Source organism: Maylandia zebra, linkage group LG10 (assembly GCF_041146795.1).
Source record: "Maylandia zebra isolate NMK-2024a linkage group LG10, Mzebra_GT3a, whole genome shotgun sequence".
In the NCBI taxonomy this organism is placed as follows: domain Eukaryota; kingdom Metazoa; phylum Chordata; class Actinopteri; order Cichliformes; family Cichlidae; genus Maylandia; species Maylandia zebra.
In genome coordinates, this window is record NC_135176.1 from 8,507,292 (window position 1) to 8,524,706 (window position 17,415).

At 38.6% G+C, this 17,415-nt stretch overlaps 1 protein-coding gene and 1 long non-coding RNA gene across 13 annotated transcripts in view; one reads left to right on the plus strand and one right to left on the minus strand.

Annotated features, from left to right (window-relative positions):
- LOC143420773 (uncharacterized) overlaps positions 1-12,260 on the plus strand; it is a 69,636-nt gene extending 57,376 nt beyond the window's left edge. Inside the window, exon 3 of the long non-coding RNA XR_013100506.1 lies at positions 12,137-12,260. This is a non-coding gene — a long non-coding RNA (uncharacterized LOC143420773). The remainder of the gene's footprint in view (positions 1-12,136) is intronic.
- The window catches only part of specc1 (sperm antigen with calponin homology and coiled-coil domains 1), an 84,760-nt gene that overhangs the window by 56,463 nt on the left and 10,882 nt on the right, over positions 1-17,415 (minus strand). For 9 of the 12 annotated variants that reach the window (XR_002721187.3, XR_013100504.1, XM_012920811.4 and 6 more), the window contains exons 2-3: positions 12,437-12,618; positions 12,173-12,308 (exon numbers count right to left, since the gene is read on the minus strand). Coding sequence is in view for 9 of the 12 variants with exons in the window: in XM_012920811.4 (XP_012776265.1) it covers positions 12,173-12,308; positions 12,437-12,595 (295 nt within the window). In the remaining 3 variants the exon portion in view is untranslated. Of the gene's footprint in view, positions 1-605; positions 694-726; positions 1,162-12,172; positions 12,309-12,436; positions 12,619-16,603; positions 16,837-17,415 lie in introns of those variants that run through there. The other 3 variants (XM_076888976.1, XM_076888979.1, XM_076888980.1) reach the window with 3 other exon arrangements.

Below are 17,415 nucleotides of genomic sequence, written 5' to 3' on the forward strand. Positions count from 1 at the left end.
ATGCAGCTTACGCCCACGACTGATAAAATACTGTATGTGTGTGTGTGTGTGTGAGAGAGTGCGTGTCAATGACTTGGGTCTCTGCAGAGCCATGTCTAAACTTGCAAATATAATCACATAAGCGAATAAAGATGTGATTAATGTCTTTGTTTAATATTTTATATTAAGAGGCTCTGCACATAAGATGCTATGCTAATTTTGTTACAGAAATGTTGAAAGCTTAAGATGTGAAATGTCCTGGTTGTCTGAAGATCAGCACAAAGTGCTGCTGAGAGCAGTTCAGAGGGACTGAAATAGGAATCTTACAGTGGCACAATGAACTCGGGGATGTGAGCGTAATGATCTCCTCTGGCAGGTTCCCTCATGCTTACTGACAGGCAAACCTAACTCGGTACTTGCCCTTCGCATATATACAAACACAGATCTGTGCTGTCTGACTAAATGCAGAAACACACCAGATCCAAAACCACACAGACATAACGTAGAAGAAGAAAGCAGCAACAAACTTGTAACACGCTTAAACAGCTTCTGTAGCTCCAGGCCACATTCAGCCAGCGCTACAGTCAGCACTCATTAATCAGGACTTGTCTGTTAAATGTACTTACATATTGCAAAAAGTATTTAGAAATAGTCCATCTTTCTTGGTTTGTTTTTTTTTTTTAACTGAGAAGACAAACGAAACACAAAGATGTGATGCTGAGGTAAACCACGATACAAGAAGCAGACCTGACTCCGTTTCCTCCTGCCTCCCTGCTTGGTTCCCCATGTTGGTCCGCTCCGCCGCTCCCACACTCCACACCAGGGCAGACTAATCCAAGAGTCCGTGGCTGCGGGGGTAGAGGTGTGTGCGCGCGCACGAGTGGTGGGCTTGTTTCTTCTGTTCAGCACCCAAAATCAGCACCACATAGAGAGGACGCAATAAGAGATGTGAAATCCTTCTTATTCTTCCTTCTTTTCTCCTCTCTTTGCCAGGACTATACGAGTCTGTGTGTCTGCATGAGCATGTGTGAGGAGACGGGCTGCTGTCCCATCAATGAGTGAGTGTACGTGAAAGCGTGCGAGTTTGTCCTCCAGGATGGTGACAGTTTGTCACACTGGCAGGCGGGCAGGCAGGCAGGGAGCGTCGTGTGCACCTCATTATAGTACTGATGACTGGAATCAGCTCAGAGGAGGCGTGGCTTCCTCAGCCAGACACAAAACCCCCCGCAGAAACACACACTTTAACACACCTCCTCTCTCTGCTGCCAGTCAGTTTACTCTCACTAGTACCAGCTGAACAATGGAGAGATGATCTGTCCCTCAGTGGAACAAAAAAGGACAAGTATGAGCCAAAGAAGAGGGTGGAGGGAAGTAGGAAGGAAAGAGAAGCAGGAGCAAAGGAAAGGCAACATTTGTAATTTTTGGCAGATGGTGGCAGCTTGTCTTTTCTTTTCAAACTTTCTTCCATGCCTGCTCCCACATACAGATTTATAAAAATATAAAGAAGAGAAAAGTCTTCAAAAATGGGAAAAGGAGATGCGGGTGTGAGGAGTGTGTGTCAGGGGCCACCACAAGCTTTCACTAGCATTTTCCCTACAGTGCACCCAGCAGGGAACAATAGCATGTGCATGTATGTGGGTTCACCTACATGTAAAAAGCTGGGAGGGGGTGATGGTCTAGCTTTGGTGTTTGTTCTGTCTTCTCTCATTCACAATATAAGTACAAAACTGTAAAGGAGAATAAAGTATGATCAACTATAGTAGCCTCTTCTTTAGGCTCCTAAATGTTGAATAGATTAGAATATACCTGTGTGTCAAAATAGCCTGTACTCTAATATGTAAGATCTGACTCTGAGACCCCAAAACATCAAATGCACATGGATGTATTTCTTCAAAATTAACATTCATTTTTGCTGCACTATATTTTTTTTTTAAGCTACACGTGACACAGATAAGCACTGATATTTTTAGGAGTATGAGAGTCTCTGTTGCATAAGCTGAGAGTTGCTGGATTATTTTCTTTCTGCTCAAAAGAACTGTAGAAATGTACTGATAAGCAGAATAATAATGCAAAGGTCATTTATAGTTGTGCATTTTTAGTTGAATATAGTTTTGAATTAGAAAATATTATTAACAGAGAAGCCATTTAAAAATTCTCTAGTAGCTGCAAGGAAGATCTAGTTTGCTACACGATTCTGCCCACGTCAGCCTGAATATTCAGCCCTTTGATACAACACTGTACGGGTCTTTTCATATCATATGATTGTTGCATAAACTGCTTATACAGCTTCCTCTTCCTTTCCTAATATTTTCTTCTCTCCTCTTGGAGCAGCACATCCACCTTGGTAAACAAACATGCCTCTAATCCAACTAAGAATGTTCTCCTCACTGCAGGATGTTCATCTCTGCGGGTCCAAGAGACCCCTTTCAAAATTTGGCAAGACCACTGCTCTTTGTCTAGTGTCTTTCGGTGACTCGCTGGGGTCACGGGCTTCTACACAGAGGAATTTCAAACTTTGAGCCAAAACTCTGGCCAGCAAACCTAAAAAGCGCAAAATGCATTTAGCCTGAGTTGATCCCAGATACAAGAGCAAAGCTATAACTGCTTAACGTAAGCTTCTTTTCCACTGTATGCAAAATAAATAGAGAACACAATCATACTGTTTTATGATCATTATGGGAGACAAAAGGAAGAGATAAACAGTAATGCTACTTTTTTTAATACTCTCTGTAGATACGGTAAGCATATACAGTCCTGTGAAAAAGTATCAGCCTCATGTCTTATGTTTTATGCATATTTCTCACACAGATCATCATCAGATCATGTTCAGATATTAGACAAGGTTAACCTGTGTAAATACCAAATTTGATTTTTGGATAATAATTTCATTTATTAGGGGACAAAAACTATTCAAAGCTACCCAGTCCTGTGTGAAAAAAGTATTTACTGCATTTCTTAAATCACAAATTAATTATAAATAAACACACTTTTATTTATAAAAGTTAAATTCACACCTGATTACTGAAAACTAGTTTAATCAAAGAATCCCCTAAATAGAACCTGTCTGACAAAGTGAAGCAGGGCAAAAGATCTCAAAAAGCAACACATCTTGCTACAAACGAAAGAAAAGGAAACAAAGTCACTGACATGTATCAATATGGAAATGAAGTGAACCACAGTGAGATCCATCTACATCCATCCACAAATGGAGAAACTGTGGAACAGTGATGAACTTTCCTTGGAGTGACTGCACTACCAAAATTACATCAAGGGCACATGTCATACATATTGCCTTGAAAAAACAGCAATTCATGTAAAACTAACACTAAATATTATAAAAAGAACATCATACCAACAGTCAAACATGGTGGTGGTAGTGTGATGGTCTGGGGATGCCTCACTGCTTCAGGACATGGATGACTTGTTATAATAGATGGAATCTATAATTCTGTATATAATTATAATTGCAGGGTTATAATTCTCTCTATAACCCTGATGGAGAGTGTCCAGTCATCAGTTTGTGCCCTGAAGCTTGGGTTATGTGGCAGGACAATCTGAAACACATCAGCACGTCCACCTCTGCATGGCTAACCCCCCCCCGGAAAATTACGATTTTTGGGACGACTTGGTCAAATGTTGCTTCTGCATGAGTTTGCACAGGGCATTCATGTTAAAAAAAACAAAAACAAAAAAACCAAAAAAAAAAACCAAACAAACAAAAAAAAAAAAAAAAAAAAAAACGCTGCACAACAAGAAGGGTGGAACAAAATTCCTCCACATTGACATGAATGACTCACTGGAAGTTATCACAAATACTTGATTTGCAGGTCTTGCTGATAAGAGTAGCACAACCAGTTTTTAGGTATAGGAGCCAATTACTTTTTCACATAGGGGCAGGCAGATTTAGATAGCTTTTTCCTTTATTGAATGAAATCATCATAGGAGATTTCTTATATAAATAAATTGATTTGAGCCATGTAAACACTGAATTATATTGTAAAGGTGCAAAACTGTGTCATCATATCATATTATTGCCATATTCATATCATATCTTGCCTTTTGTATTTCAGGTTATCTTTGTGTATTATTAATTACGGCTTGATGATCCGAAACATGTAAGTGTGACAAATATAAAAATAAAAAACCCACTAAGGAATCAGGAAGAGTGCAAATACTTTTTCACTGCACTGTATGTCTCACGGCTTTTCATTGTGTGTCTGTTTGCTATGGCTGACTGCTTATGCTGAATGAGGTGTCTCAGTGGACTGTAACACGTTTGATTAATTTATCTGACATGTACTGTATGAGGAGTTCTAGGACCATACCAGTTTTCCTCCTGCCTGACGCAAGCAGACAGGGCCCTGCTGGGACCATGTGCTATGGCTGAGTGTGGTGTCTGGGTTGTGCATAGTAAAATTTACAGACAGTATGGGGTCCATAGTACCTGAAGCACACCTCTGTCTCCTGGCTCTGCAGATCATTGACCCTTAACCATTATCTGACATCTTCTTTTTCTTCAGACAGTGAATTCAGGCACTATTAGAAAACTGACACAAGCTATAAACTCATTAATAGAAAACAAAGTCAAACTCTATCAGGTTTAGCCAGCCAACCTCAACTCCATCACTGTATGACAGGCAAGTTCACAAAGAAGACACTGGATGTTAATGAATTCACACTAATAATGAAAACTTGTCTCTTGTAAATCATCTGCCTCCACCCAAAGAGTATTCCTCGAGTAGTGCTGATCATCACACCAATAACCTTTGCATAGCCCACCTATAAAAATACCCTCCCTCTATGAGAAAGCTTGTCAGTATAGTCTCCTGAGTTACACTGGGAAAGCACTGCACTGACATGTCATTAGGAGAATTGCAGAAGAAACACAAAACACATTAAGGTGTCTGTACTTAAAAATGTCCCGCTCTCAAAAACTCCTCATGTTGGTTGGAGTCGTCAACCTTGATGTAAAAAGCGACACAGCCTACAAAATCTACACAAAGGGAGTAAGAATGAGATACGATCCGATATGAGATCAAATACGGCAATAATATGACATGATGACAAAGTCTTGCACTTTTACAATACAATTCAGCTCAAATCAATTTATATAAGAAATCTCCTATGATATTGGCTGGCACATTATCGCAGGTATAACACATGATGACAATTAGATATATTAGATAAAAATGTATAAGAAAGCATCATATATGCATGTACAATGACTACAGCTACAGTACATCTCAAACCTATTTATACAACAAACCTACATTACATTATTATATTAATAAGAGATAACATCTTATGACAGTCATTGCTACTTATAAAGTCAGTGTTGCTCAATCTCTCTCACTGGTATAACCACTAAACATCACGTGACATGAAAACATGTGATCAATAAAGGATAAATTAAGGTGGATAAATCCAGGAGTAAAGCAATGTGAATTTTGTCTAATAATAACATTAATATTACAAAATATCATAATAAATATTAGATTACGATAATCGGATATTTAAAACAAACAAACAAACAAACAAACAAAAAAAAAAACAACAACAACAACAACAACCCCTAACTAAACAAGAACTCTGATCACATCAGTGACCAGAGTGAACACATTGGCTGCACAGATGTGAAAGAAAGCTGTGATCCTTAGATGCTCCCATTTATAAAGTTATGCATTTTCAGTCCCGAACATGCTTTTTATTTATAGAGCAGGGCAGCTTCATCTCCCCTGTTCTTGCTCACTCCACAGGGACCCCTCTGAGTGAAAGCTTTACTGAATTATTGATTAGGAGTTTTAAATAAGTCATCAGGATGAGGCTGGGTTTTAACCCGTTGTCTAACAGCATGGCACAGTTGGTAAAGTGCCAGAGGGGATAAGGGGATAGACTCCATTAGCAAAAATAACAGTTTTGATTCATTACTATGACATGCTGTGAGGGTGGGCCACAGCTTGCATGGGACAGACAAAGGTGGGTTAAGACTGGCAGTCAGAGGAGCTTTTTTTAAGAGACTGCTGTGAGTGTGCCTCTGCCCCATGACTCCATATTTTTCCCCATTACATCTTCCCTACTCAGTATGACTCCATTCTCTCTAATCTTATGAAGTAATGCAGTGTTTCAAGCAGCTCCAGAGTGATGCATAATTTGCAATACAAACCCAATAACTAAGCAGATAATAACTACACAGAGATGATATTTTTTTTCAAAGATTATAATAAAACAGTTTAAATCTATTCAGTTCTATGGAAAGAAATATCACAGATCAGTTTCTAAAAAAGACTGTAGACTGTTGCATGAAGGTGAATTTGCTCCCTAATTAGCGCAAGAATTATGTTGTTTATCTTCCAAAAGTGTGCACGATATCACATCTGACCCACTTCTCATGAATCTCCAAAAATAATAAATTATGCATTAGTTCTTATTCAACAATAATATTCTTTACTGACTTTTGCAAAAAAAAATATGAGGTTACCATATGGGACAAACGACTGTGCACTGCTTAATCGTTTCCAAAATCCACGTGTGTGTGTTTTCCTTTTTTTTTTTTCTTTTCTTCTATTTTTTTTTTTTTTTTTTTTTTTTTTTTTTTAAAGGAAACTGAAACCTGCCTGAAACCACAGGCCCAAAATATAGGTGAGAAAAGACTCAATTTACTGTTTGACGCATGTGATGACAGTTCTGCTGCAATGTGCCTTAGAGCCCAGTAAGCCTTGATAGCTTGATGGCTTCATGTCAGTACGTAATGTCACTTATTCGCTAGGGAGCAGCTCATGTGCTTATAACCCACATGAAAGCTGACGGTATCACTAAGGCAAGCCTGATGACACATTACAGCATCAAAGTCAACATTTTTATCCCAAAATGTCACAATGCAAATGTTGAATATTTCACTTCTCTGCACACTCAAAAAGTAAATCTTCTTCAAGCAGATATTTACTCTCCTTCCACATCAATAAATGCAAACATCCAAGACATTTCTGAGCATTACATCACAAACGGTTTGAAAGGCCAGAAAGCATCACCCCAATCTATATTCAAAGCCTGTCATTCCCCGCTGTGAGACTATTTTGGAATTCTGATTTAGTATTGGAAGCAGCAAGCTAAATGATAATTGCCGAAAGCTGTATTCAGGGCTGACCATCGCTGCTATTTCATGTGTCACATTTCATTCTCAGCATGCTCAATGGCTTTGCTTTTTTGACACGTTTGACACATCCACTTGTGTATCTTCTTATGTCTTGACGTGCTCCGCCTCACTGCAGGTGCAGAACAACACAGATGGCCTGAAGGGAATCATACAGCAAAAACATCCACTCTTGTCACGTTTGTCCTACAACTACACACAAGGTCAGAATATGCCTGTTAGCCTGGGGTTCTTTTAAGAAGTTAATCTCAACTCAGTGAAAGCAGAGTTCATATTTTGATGAAATCTATTTGAAGAGACGAACATATTTGGGGATTTGGGCACATAAAAAAATGAAGATGATAAAATCTTTCAGATGTTTTCATTTCTGCACATGAACTAGACGCCAGTTAAGATCAGCAACTTGGCTGAAAAACAATCTAAGTGATCTTTGTGTTACACAAAAAGATTATATTTTCGCTGATATAAAACACAGTCTTACCCTCCTGACAACCAGCCTATTCATTTATGTCCTTTGTAACGGACACTTGTTTTTGCTCTTATTTTTGACTTATTCGAACTACCCTACCAAGTCCTGGTTTACTAAATAGAGGACATCCTGGGCTTTCCACTGATATCTTATCTGTTTTTTGGGTGGCCTCCTTTAGCTCCAAAGAGGCAGGAAATCACAAAAAAGTTCAATGGGAACATTCTTTTTTTCCTTGGTTCTCATTTGAATATGACAGCATCACAACCATATTTTAAAGAGGTTTTCCTCTACGGTATATCTCTGTATTCAAATGGAATTGGATACTAGAAATTTCCAAGCAAAACTAGGTCAAAGCAAGTTTGTAATGAATTTATCATGAATAGCATAAATTGGGCATCTGTTCTTGTCCTTGGGTGTGAAAATGCTTTGAAAAAGCAAACTTTGGTTAATTAGAGCTCAATCCGGTGAAAGCTGATCATGGTCTAATTGTGTATGAAAGAACTGAGAGCCTCACTTGGCTGTGGTTTCTGAGCTCCTCGGGAGTCTTTTGTCAAATAGAATTCAATTATCTGCGCTTCTGCACAAGAGCCCTTTGAAGAAGAAATTCACCAGAGCACAGCATCCACACACTGTTTGGATGGGCTGCCATAAACAAACACAGCTTTCTCCCACACTAAGGGTATGCACAACATTAATTACTGCAAACAAATCCCTGTCATTATCACCCATCATATTTGTTCTACATGTAATATGCATTTTGCCATCATGTAGCTGTTCTGTTTAATAGCCAATGCAAAGTTTAATATCACCACACAAGGTCATGGATAACAAGATACTTGCATTTGAATTTACTAAAAGGTAAAAAGTACTACACTGAGCCACCATATGCTCCCCAATTAGCATTGATCATTTAGTCAACACCATCTTAGCGCTAAAACTAAACCTAACATTCAACCTAGACATCTTTCAGTCTGGGCAGAATGTCCTATTTCAAACATTCAAATGTTCATTATATAGCTACTGCTGACCCTGTGCATTCTGTTATTGAATAGCCAAAATTTTAATCACAAATTTACAAATTTTTAATTTTTCCTCTCTATTTCATCCAAATACTTATCAATAAAATCTAAATTTTATGTAGTGAAATGTCTCACGAACCCCTAATACTTCTCAGCAGCTCTTACAATTATGCTCTTGTTTACACACCATATTTATTAAAAGCAGTGTTGTTGTACAAACCGGATTGCATAAAAGTTGGGACACTAAACAAATTGTGAATAAAAACTGAATGCAATGATGTGGCGATAGCAAATGTCAATATTTTATTCAGAATAGAACGTAGATGACAGATCAAAAGTTTAATCCGAGAAAATGTATAATTTCAAAGGAAAAATATGTTGATTCAAAATTACACGTTGTCAACAAATCCCAAAAAAGTTGGGACAAGCAGCAATAAGAGGCTGGAAAAAGTAAATTTGAGCATAACGAAGAGCTGGAAGACCAATTAACACCAATTAGGTTAATTGGCAACATGATTGGGTATAAAAAGAGCTTCTAAGAGTGGCAGTGTCTCTCAGAAGCCAAGATGGGTAAAGGATCACCAATTCCCACAATGTTGCGCAGAAAGATAGTGAAGCAATATCAGAAAGGTGTTACCCAGCGAAAAATTGCAAAGACTTTGCAGTTATCATCATCAACTGTACATAACATCATCCAAAGATTCAGAGAATCTGGAACAATCTCTGTGCGTAAGGGTCAAGGGCTACTGTGATACTGGATGCCCGTGATCTTCGGGCCCTTAAACGACACTGCACCACAAACAGGAATGCTACTGTAAAGGAAATCACAGAATGGGCTCAGGAATACTTCCAGAAACTATTGTCAGTGAACACAATCCACTGTGCCATCCGCCATTGCCAGCTGAAACTCTACAGTGCAAAGAAGAAGCCATTTCTAAGCAAGATCCACAAGCTCAGGCGTTTTCACTGGGCCAGGGATGATTTAAAATGGAGTGTGGCAAAATGGAAGACTGCTCTGTGGTCAGACGAGTCACGATTCGAAGTTCTTTTTGGAAATGTGGGACGCCATGTCATCCGGACCAAAGAAGACAAGGACAACCCAAGTTGTTATCAACGCTCAGTTCAGAAGCCTGCATCTCTGATGGTATGGGGTTGCATGAGTGTGTGTGGCATGGGCAGCTTGCATGTCTGGAAAGGCCCCATCAATGCAGAAAAATATATTCAGGTTCTGGAACAACATATGCTCCCATCCAGACGTCATCTCTTTCAGGGAAAACCCTGCATTTTTCAACAAGATAATGAGAGGCCACATTCTGCATCAATCACAACATCATTGCTGCGTAGGAGAAGGATCCGGGTACTGAAATGGCCAGTCTGCAGTCCAGATCTTTCACCTATTGAGAACATTTGGCGCATCATAAAGAGGAAGGTGCGACAAAGAAGGCCCAAGACGATTGAACAGTTAGAGGCCAGTATTAGACAAGAATGGGAGAGCATTCCTATTTCTAAACTTGAGAAACTGGTCTCCTCGGTCCCCAGACGTCTGTTGAGTGTTGTAAGAAGAAGGGGAGATGCCACACAGTGGTGAAAATGGCCTTGTCCCAACTTTTTTGGGATTTGTTGACACCATGATATTTTGAATCACCATATTTTCCCCTTAAAATGATAAATTTTCTCAGTTTCAACTTTTGTTCCATGATTTATGTTCTATTCTGAATAAAATATTGACATTTGCCATCTCCACACCGTTGCATTCAGTTTTTATTCACAATTTGTTTAGTGTCCCAACTTTTTTGGAATCCGGTTTGTAGCTGGAAAAATAAGACATCCTAAAATAGTACATCCTAGTACATGTCTGACTGAGTATTTGTCTCAAACAGACTTATTATAGTTTTGTATTTTCTAATTAGTTTGTATTTTTATTTCATTTTGACTTTTCCTTTTTCAGTTCAGTTAGTTTACAGAGTGGATTTTCTTGTTTCAGTTTAGTTTTTATCATTTGAAAATGTTTAATTTTATTTTAGCTTTTATTAGTTCCAGTGTCAGTTTTAGTCTTTTTAATTATTGTATGCAGTAACCCACAGTTTTGTAGACATCCAAAATCTTAAGAAGCATATCCACCAATGTCTCATCAGGCAAGATGTAATAAATTTTGTTTTTACCAGACTAACAAAAACTTAAACTAAGGATATATTTTCTCTACCGAGGGCCAGTGCACAAAATGTGCAAAGGCCCAATTGGAATTGCTCTGTTTATTCTTTTTTGTAATGCAAGTTTGTTTTCAAATTTCACAAATTGTTTCAGTTAGTTTAAATTTTTCTCAAACATCTATTTTTTTTACTAAAATGTTTTTCATATCACAGTTTACAGTCTTAGTTTTGAGTTTCATTTTGTTAACTATAATAGCCTTTGTCCAAGTGCGTCTAAACATGTGATAGCCGTAGACAGAAAACTAAATGGCACTTGATGTAATCTAACATAATTTTGCCAACTGTAGAAATGTTTTCTTTGATTCATAAAAAAATTTGGATACTTATTAATTAAAAACAGATAAATAAATGAAATTTTGTGAACAATAAAGAGATCTTAATCCTCACTCTAACTGTGTAAAATGAAGACATTTCATAGGAAATGTCATGCATTCATTATGGTAATTGCTTCTTGGATTTACAGTTTCTGTCAATCTGCTGGTTGTATCAGCTCTCCTCTGACTCTGGTCTTCAGATTTGGGGAAATGAGGTCTGCCACAAGAACAGTGGATATTAGCTCAAGGAACTTAAGTCATCTTTTGCTAATGAAAATGCAAACAAACAGAAAAACAAACAAACACAAAACTCTACAACTAACAAACACCATGTTGAAGTTAATGTTAATTACACTTTTGCATTTTTAAAGTTGAAGTTTCACTATTTTTTATCATTTGCCCAAAGAGATTAAAAATAAATACAAGGACATTAACATATAAACAGCTAAATATACTGTTTATTCCAGTCCCACTTCAGATTTGGTATTATCAATCCACATAGTTATATTAGTATCCCCCCATCACTCAACCTTGACCTCTCCTCAAACCCAATTTCATCCAAAACATATCCTGCTGTTCAATTTGCTGAGCAGATGTGAGAAGAGACAGGTCATGAATCTGTCCAGTATCTAATGTTTGGACCAAAAGCTTGAGAGTCTCAGTACTTGGCCACCTGCACCTCACTAGTACCAACAAATTGTGAAAAAAAATATAGATACAAAAAATAAATGAATAAAAAGGGTAAGAAATAAAAAGAAGCATTTGTGAAGCTGCCAGTTCCCACCAGTAACTGGGAACCCATAACAGACAACTTTAGTAATGAAATGTGGCCCTCTAGTGGCTGCAAATAGTTAGCTCTTCAACTCTGACACAAAATATGCACTCTATGAATAAGAGTGCATATTTAATTAATATGTACTCTTAATTATAATAATTTATGAAGACATGCATCCTTTTCCTTTCATATTTTATACTGGGTCTTTTTTTCTCCTAAGGAAAGTTTCTAAAACTAGTTGTTGAAAGTGTCCCACCTGACAAGCTGCGAGGGCGGGCCTCAGCGAGATCAGAAATGGCTCCTGTAGTCACAGTCTTCTTCATCCGGGAACCGGAGGCAGTAGCTCCTGGTGGAGGCTTTGTCAAGGCATCATCACTGCTGGCTCTTTTCAGCTAAAAACACATCTGCGCTTAGTAAAAGTCATGCAAGTCTAATAAAGTTCTTCTTAATGTTTTGACATGCTTTTATTTAAACCAACATTAGCAGGGTTAATCTGTGTATCACTGCACCTGTGACTTACCTTGCTAAGGCGCTGATCTGAGGCCAACGTGTTGGAGGATCTGGAGGTCTTCATGGCTGAGGAGGTGGTGGAGGCAGAGGACGTTGAGGGGGCCTGCCTTACTCGTTCCTGGAGTCCAGGCTTGGGCAGCCCCACTTTGGTGGCGCCCGCTTTCATCATGGCTAGGTGTCAGCGGACTACACCTGAAAAAAAGTCCAGACAAAAGCGGAAGTTATTCAATATGGTAAAACGATAATGAATAATAGATAATAGCATAGTATGTAGGATCTGCAGTAGGTGGGCAGATTTTCCCAACAGATGGTCAGGACAGACTTGGTCAAGGCTGCTTTGTTTTAACCACTGAGCTCTACTCCATCTCCCAGAGGCAGCAGTGAAATATGAACACGACTTGCCCTTTAATAGAAAAAGCAACTGAACAACAAACACAACTCTGAGAGCATGATATGACACCGCCTGAAGCCGCTTAGGCTTTTAGAAATCTTTACAGTCATTGTTATTGTGATTATTATTTTTATTTATATAGTTTATATATTTTTGTTATCATCATACTGTGTTCATCTTTATTTTTCATGTTCATGTTTCCATCTTTCCTCCATTTGTTTCTTTATTATGCTTTATTTAACTGATCTTAATTTACAATTATGTTTATCAAACACTAAACTTTAAAAGAATATTCGTAGAGTTCTGCTAAATACGCTAACACATACTCATTGGCTTTACTGTATGTGGATAGATCATGCCTACTGATGAGCCAGGAAAGACCCTGGATAATGTTTCCCTCCAGTACATATAAAAGGAAACCCTGAAAAATAGGCAGCACATTTTCCTCAGGTTATAAGATGACTATAATGGATTAGCACTGACATGTGATATTTATTACTGTTCCAAAAAATACTAGCCAGGAGGTGCCTCTGCAGCGAGCTTAAGTTATTTTAGCAGAAACACTATTGAGCCACTTCCTGTAGGAGGGAGGAGAAAGAACACAGTCTCTTATCTGATTTGTTCATACCAGCAGCACTGACCAAGACTCCACTTCATCTCCACACCAGTAGAAGTTACATATGCAGTGTGAAAATGGCAGAAGTGGCTGTATAAGAAATATGGTAAAAATAGGCCTTTTGCAATTTTTCTTATTTTCTGTCATATACAGGATATACTGAGATACGGTGTACTGATTTTGGATGTTCATGATAAACATGGCCAGTGTTTGAAGTAATGAAACACACGAAATACCTGTGAGCCAACAAACAAACAAACTACAGGCATCAGACGTCTCTAAGCATCATGTCTAAGACACTTTTTGTTTTCCACTCTTGGATCATTACATTATCAAAAAGAGGGAATAACTCTTATACAATCTCAGAAGACACATAGCTACTCAAAACCATGAAATGATCAACTGCACCAAGGCTCGGTACAAGTTAATAAACTCATGCAAAGCTACTTGAGTAAAGTCCTGGGATAAAAATATGAAGCTGGAAAAGACACACACAACAGGCTCCCTTTAAAAGCAGCACAATAATATAATATGATGTGGTCAGGGTGACTGTTAAAGGTTTGCATTTGATGTGGGTAATGCGCTCATCTGAGCAGCTGAAGGAAATGGAGGTCAGAGTGCAAAGACAGAGCATACTGGTAAAAAGGTTCGGTAGCTCGCAAAGGGTTGGCTGACTTATTGATCGTGGTTGTGTGGTAACTTGATTATCTAAGAAGCAGAGGACTCTTGATGAGAATAGTACTCTCTAGTCACTTAAGCCTGTACAACCATGACTTCCCAACAGGAAGGCCACCTTTTTCCCCCCCTCCAGTCTCAACTATTTATACATTTTGTACTGCAGTGACTGAACTGCTGCATGTGTGTAGCAATTTAGAGCAGGACAAACGATGCTGCAGTAACGAGTAGTTGGCACATACTTAAGATAATTTCACACTGTAAGTACACTTTTAGGTGCTTAGGTACTGGTTAACAGCACAATATATTCAGTTGCTTTATTGACTGTATCAGAGCATGTGTTTTCCTGCTGGCCCATCATATGATACTTCGGGCCTCTCTAGGCAATATCCCATGACTAGCTCCTGCCTAGCCTAGCAGTCTAACACTTCAGCCGTGCTGTCTCACCTCCCCTCAGACACAGATTACATAGCTATGGCACCATTCTCTACAGAGCACAAGCTGTGCCTGTTTCTCAACCTGCCCTGAACACTTTGTAGGCTAAATGAGGAAGTGAGATACATTTGAGGATGTTTCAATCCAGGATGTATAATCGTGTTGCTGTTTTGTTTTTTGTATTTTTTATTTTTTTTTTGTGGGGGGGGGGGGGGGGGGGGGGGGGCTGTTACTATAAGGGAAGTAAAAGCTCTAGGCAAGCATTTTGAAAAGATAATAAATATGAAAGGATAAGTGTCTAAACTTTAACACTGATACATTTTGTTTCCACTTTCCTCGACCACTGCAGAAGTCTGCATGTACAGTATGACCTTTCCATATTTCCTCTGCAGAGACAGGATTCTCAGGGGCCAGAGCCCTGTCCCACTTATCTTACAACGACCCAGTTGTGAAAACTAAAAGTCTTTGAGAGACAGCCAGAAGTAACTTTAAACTTGAACTAAAAACTAAGACAGTGAGAATCTCCCTGTAAACAGCACATTAGCCAAGAAAGATGACAGTCATTTAGTGGTTTTATTACACTGCATCTTGCTGAGTCTAATGAGACACATATGCTGGATGATGACATTATGACTTCTTCATGATTGGTAAAAAACTAAATATGGAATCTGCTCTAAAAAACAGCCATTTTTGAAAGGCAAATATAATTTGCAGTCACCACAGCAGTAAGTAATGGGTTGTCATCTGCCTTAATTATATTGCTTCCAAACTTGGCAAGATGATATAAAGGCTGAATATGGAACGGAGAGGAGGAGGAGTTTCTCCAAATTTCTGACAGTTGCTTCTAGACTGTGCTGCTAGAAGGAGATAAGAGGAAAGCAACTGACAGCAGTCATCAGTCTGGGCCTGGATAAAACAATCACATACACATCATGTGATCTGATAGAACTTCAGGAAAGAGGACAATGTGCTACCATTACAAAACCAAGAGAAGCACTGAAATCAGACCAAGATGAATTATATGAAAAGTCAACAAATTCAACCACACATCTTAATTTGAGGTTTGACAACTAACTTCCTGCATGCTTCCATTTCACTTAATCTCATAATTTAATCTTAATCTACTGCATACAAAATTCAATAATCTATTTTACTTTTGTTAGCTACATTATTAAATACAATCCCAAATGAAAGGAATTCATTTTACAAATATGTAACTTTGCCTGCTCAGCTTGCCATGACTACAAATAGTCTCCAATCATAGAGAAAAAATCCACGCTAATGGACCTTTGCTCATTCTCTGCCCCTAAATACAGACTCTGAAAAAGTACAGGACAAGCAAACTGCTCTCCACTTCAAATATTTAGTGCATGTAGAATATAAATGAACTACTGCATCAATAACTCGCAGTGCATAAGAATGAAGATCCTGTCTATTCATTTTAAGCAAACCTTAATGAAAAAATGAAAACATAGGTTGAAACTGCAGGTCCTAAAAAGGAGTGGCTGCAAAACTTGTTGCCTTCTTGTGATAAGACTCTGTTGCACAGAGTAAAGTCTGGTGTGACTGGATGCCACTGATACAAAGTTCTTTTTGCAGAGTTAAGCTAACGTATGTCTTTACCTCCAGACCATGGGCACTGACAAGACTGCTTCACTGACCAGCAGAAGCAGCAGCATGAATGATTCAAGAAATGATCAAATATAATGCTTCAAACCGCAATGGACACATAAGAAACAGAAAATAAGTTACTAGGTTAAATGTCACTCTGAATCATCACATCCTCTTGACTTCTTTCCTGTCTGGCTCTGTGGTTAGCAAAAAGGCTTGAGCTAAATAATATACAATAAGGATAACATATGGCATCCTCTGTTAGCCACCGTTTTTAAAACTTCCCTTCCAACAGATCATGGTGGTGAATTTACTAGGTTTAAACTATTCTATAGTCACCAATCTTATATTAAATTCAAAGTAAAATCATAGGAAGCTCTAAAAGAAGCGAGTAATGAAACAGTAATGGCAGATTGTTGACAAAACAAAAGACACAGCAGTTCACTTACGTTTTTGGTGCTGGGCGCTGTCCTATAGTCTACCTTGTGCCTGAGTTCCTTGCAGCAAAAATGAACAAAATATTTCTCTGTTGTTATGCTCTAAAGAGGCTGCGGGGGGAAATGCAGGGCCAGGAGCAATGGCTTTCACCTCCATACAGCAGTCAGGATGAGGAAGTACTGCAAGTTGCCAACTGCTGTGCTATGTGTGCTGTTGCCGCTTTCACTCTCTCATACAAAAGCAAATAAAGGAACTGTCTCAGCCATGGGCAAGTTGTTCTCCTCTCAGTTTTTCCAGACAGCATGAAAGGGGGGGGAAAAAAAAAAAAAAAAAAAAAAAAATCTGGGATAGGCTGGAAAATGTACAACATTCAGATTTATTTAACCTGAAACTGTATGTTGTGAAAGAGAGCATCAGTAGTTTTTTTTTTTTTTTTTTTAAAACATGCTACTGGAAATAGATTCTGGAAACAGATTTATGATACTGTTGTGCACAGTTTATTTCTAAGTTATCTGTAGGCTTTATACACATAAATAATGGCCACTGACACTGACAAAGCCAATCTTTGTCTCAGAAACACACCAAAATATGAGGGCGGCTGATTTGTGGAGGGGTCAGCATTTTATGCTCTCCCATACTGATGTAATTTGGATCCCACAATGTACAGCATGCCAAGGCCGTGGAGCATGTGGGCAGAGTGTACGGCACTCTGGGCTGGGCTGGAACAGGCTCCAGTTTGTGGCAAGTGGCAAACTGAGGAACTTGGTCTGACCACACCCTTATGCCACCACAAAACCTGCCTTTTAAAAAGGGGGATTCAGAG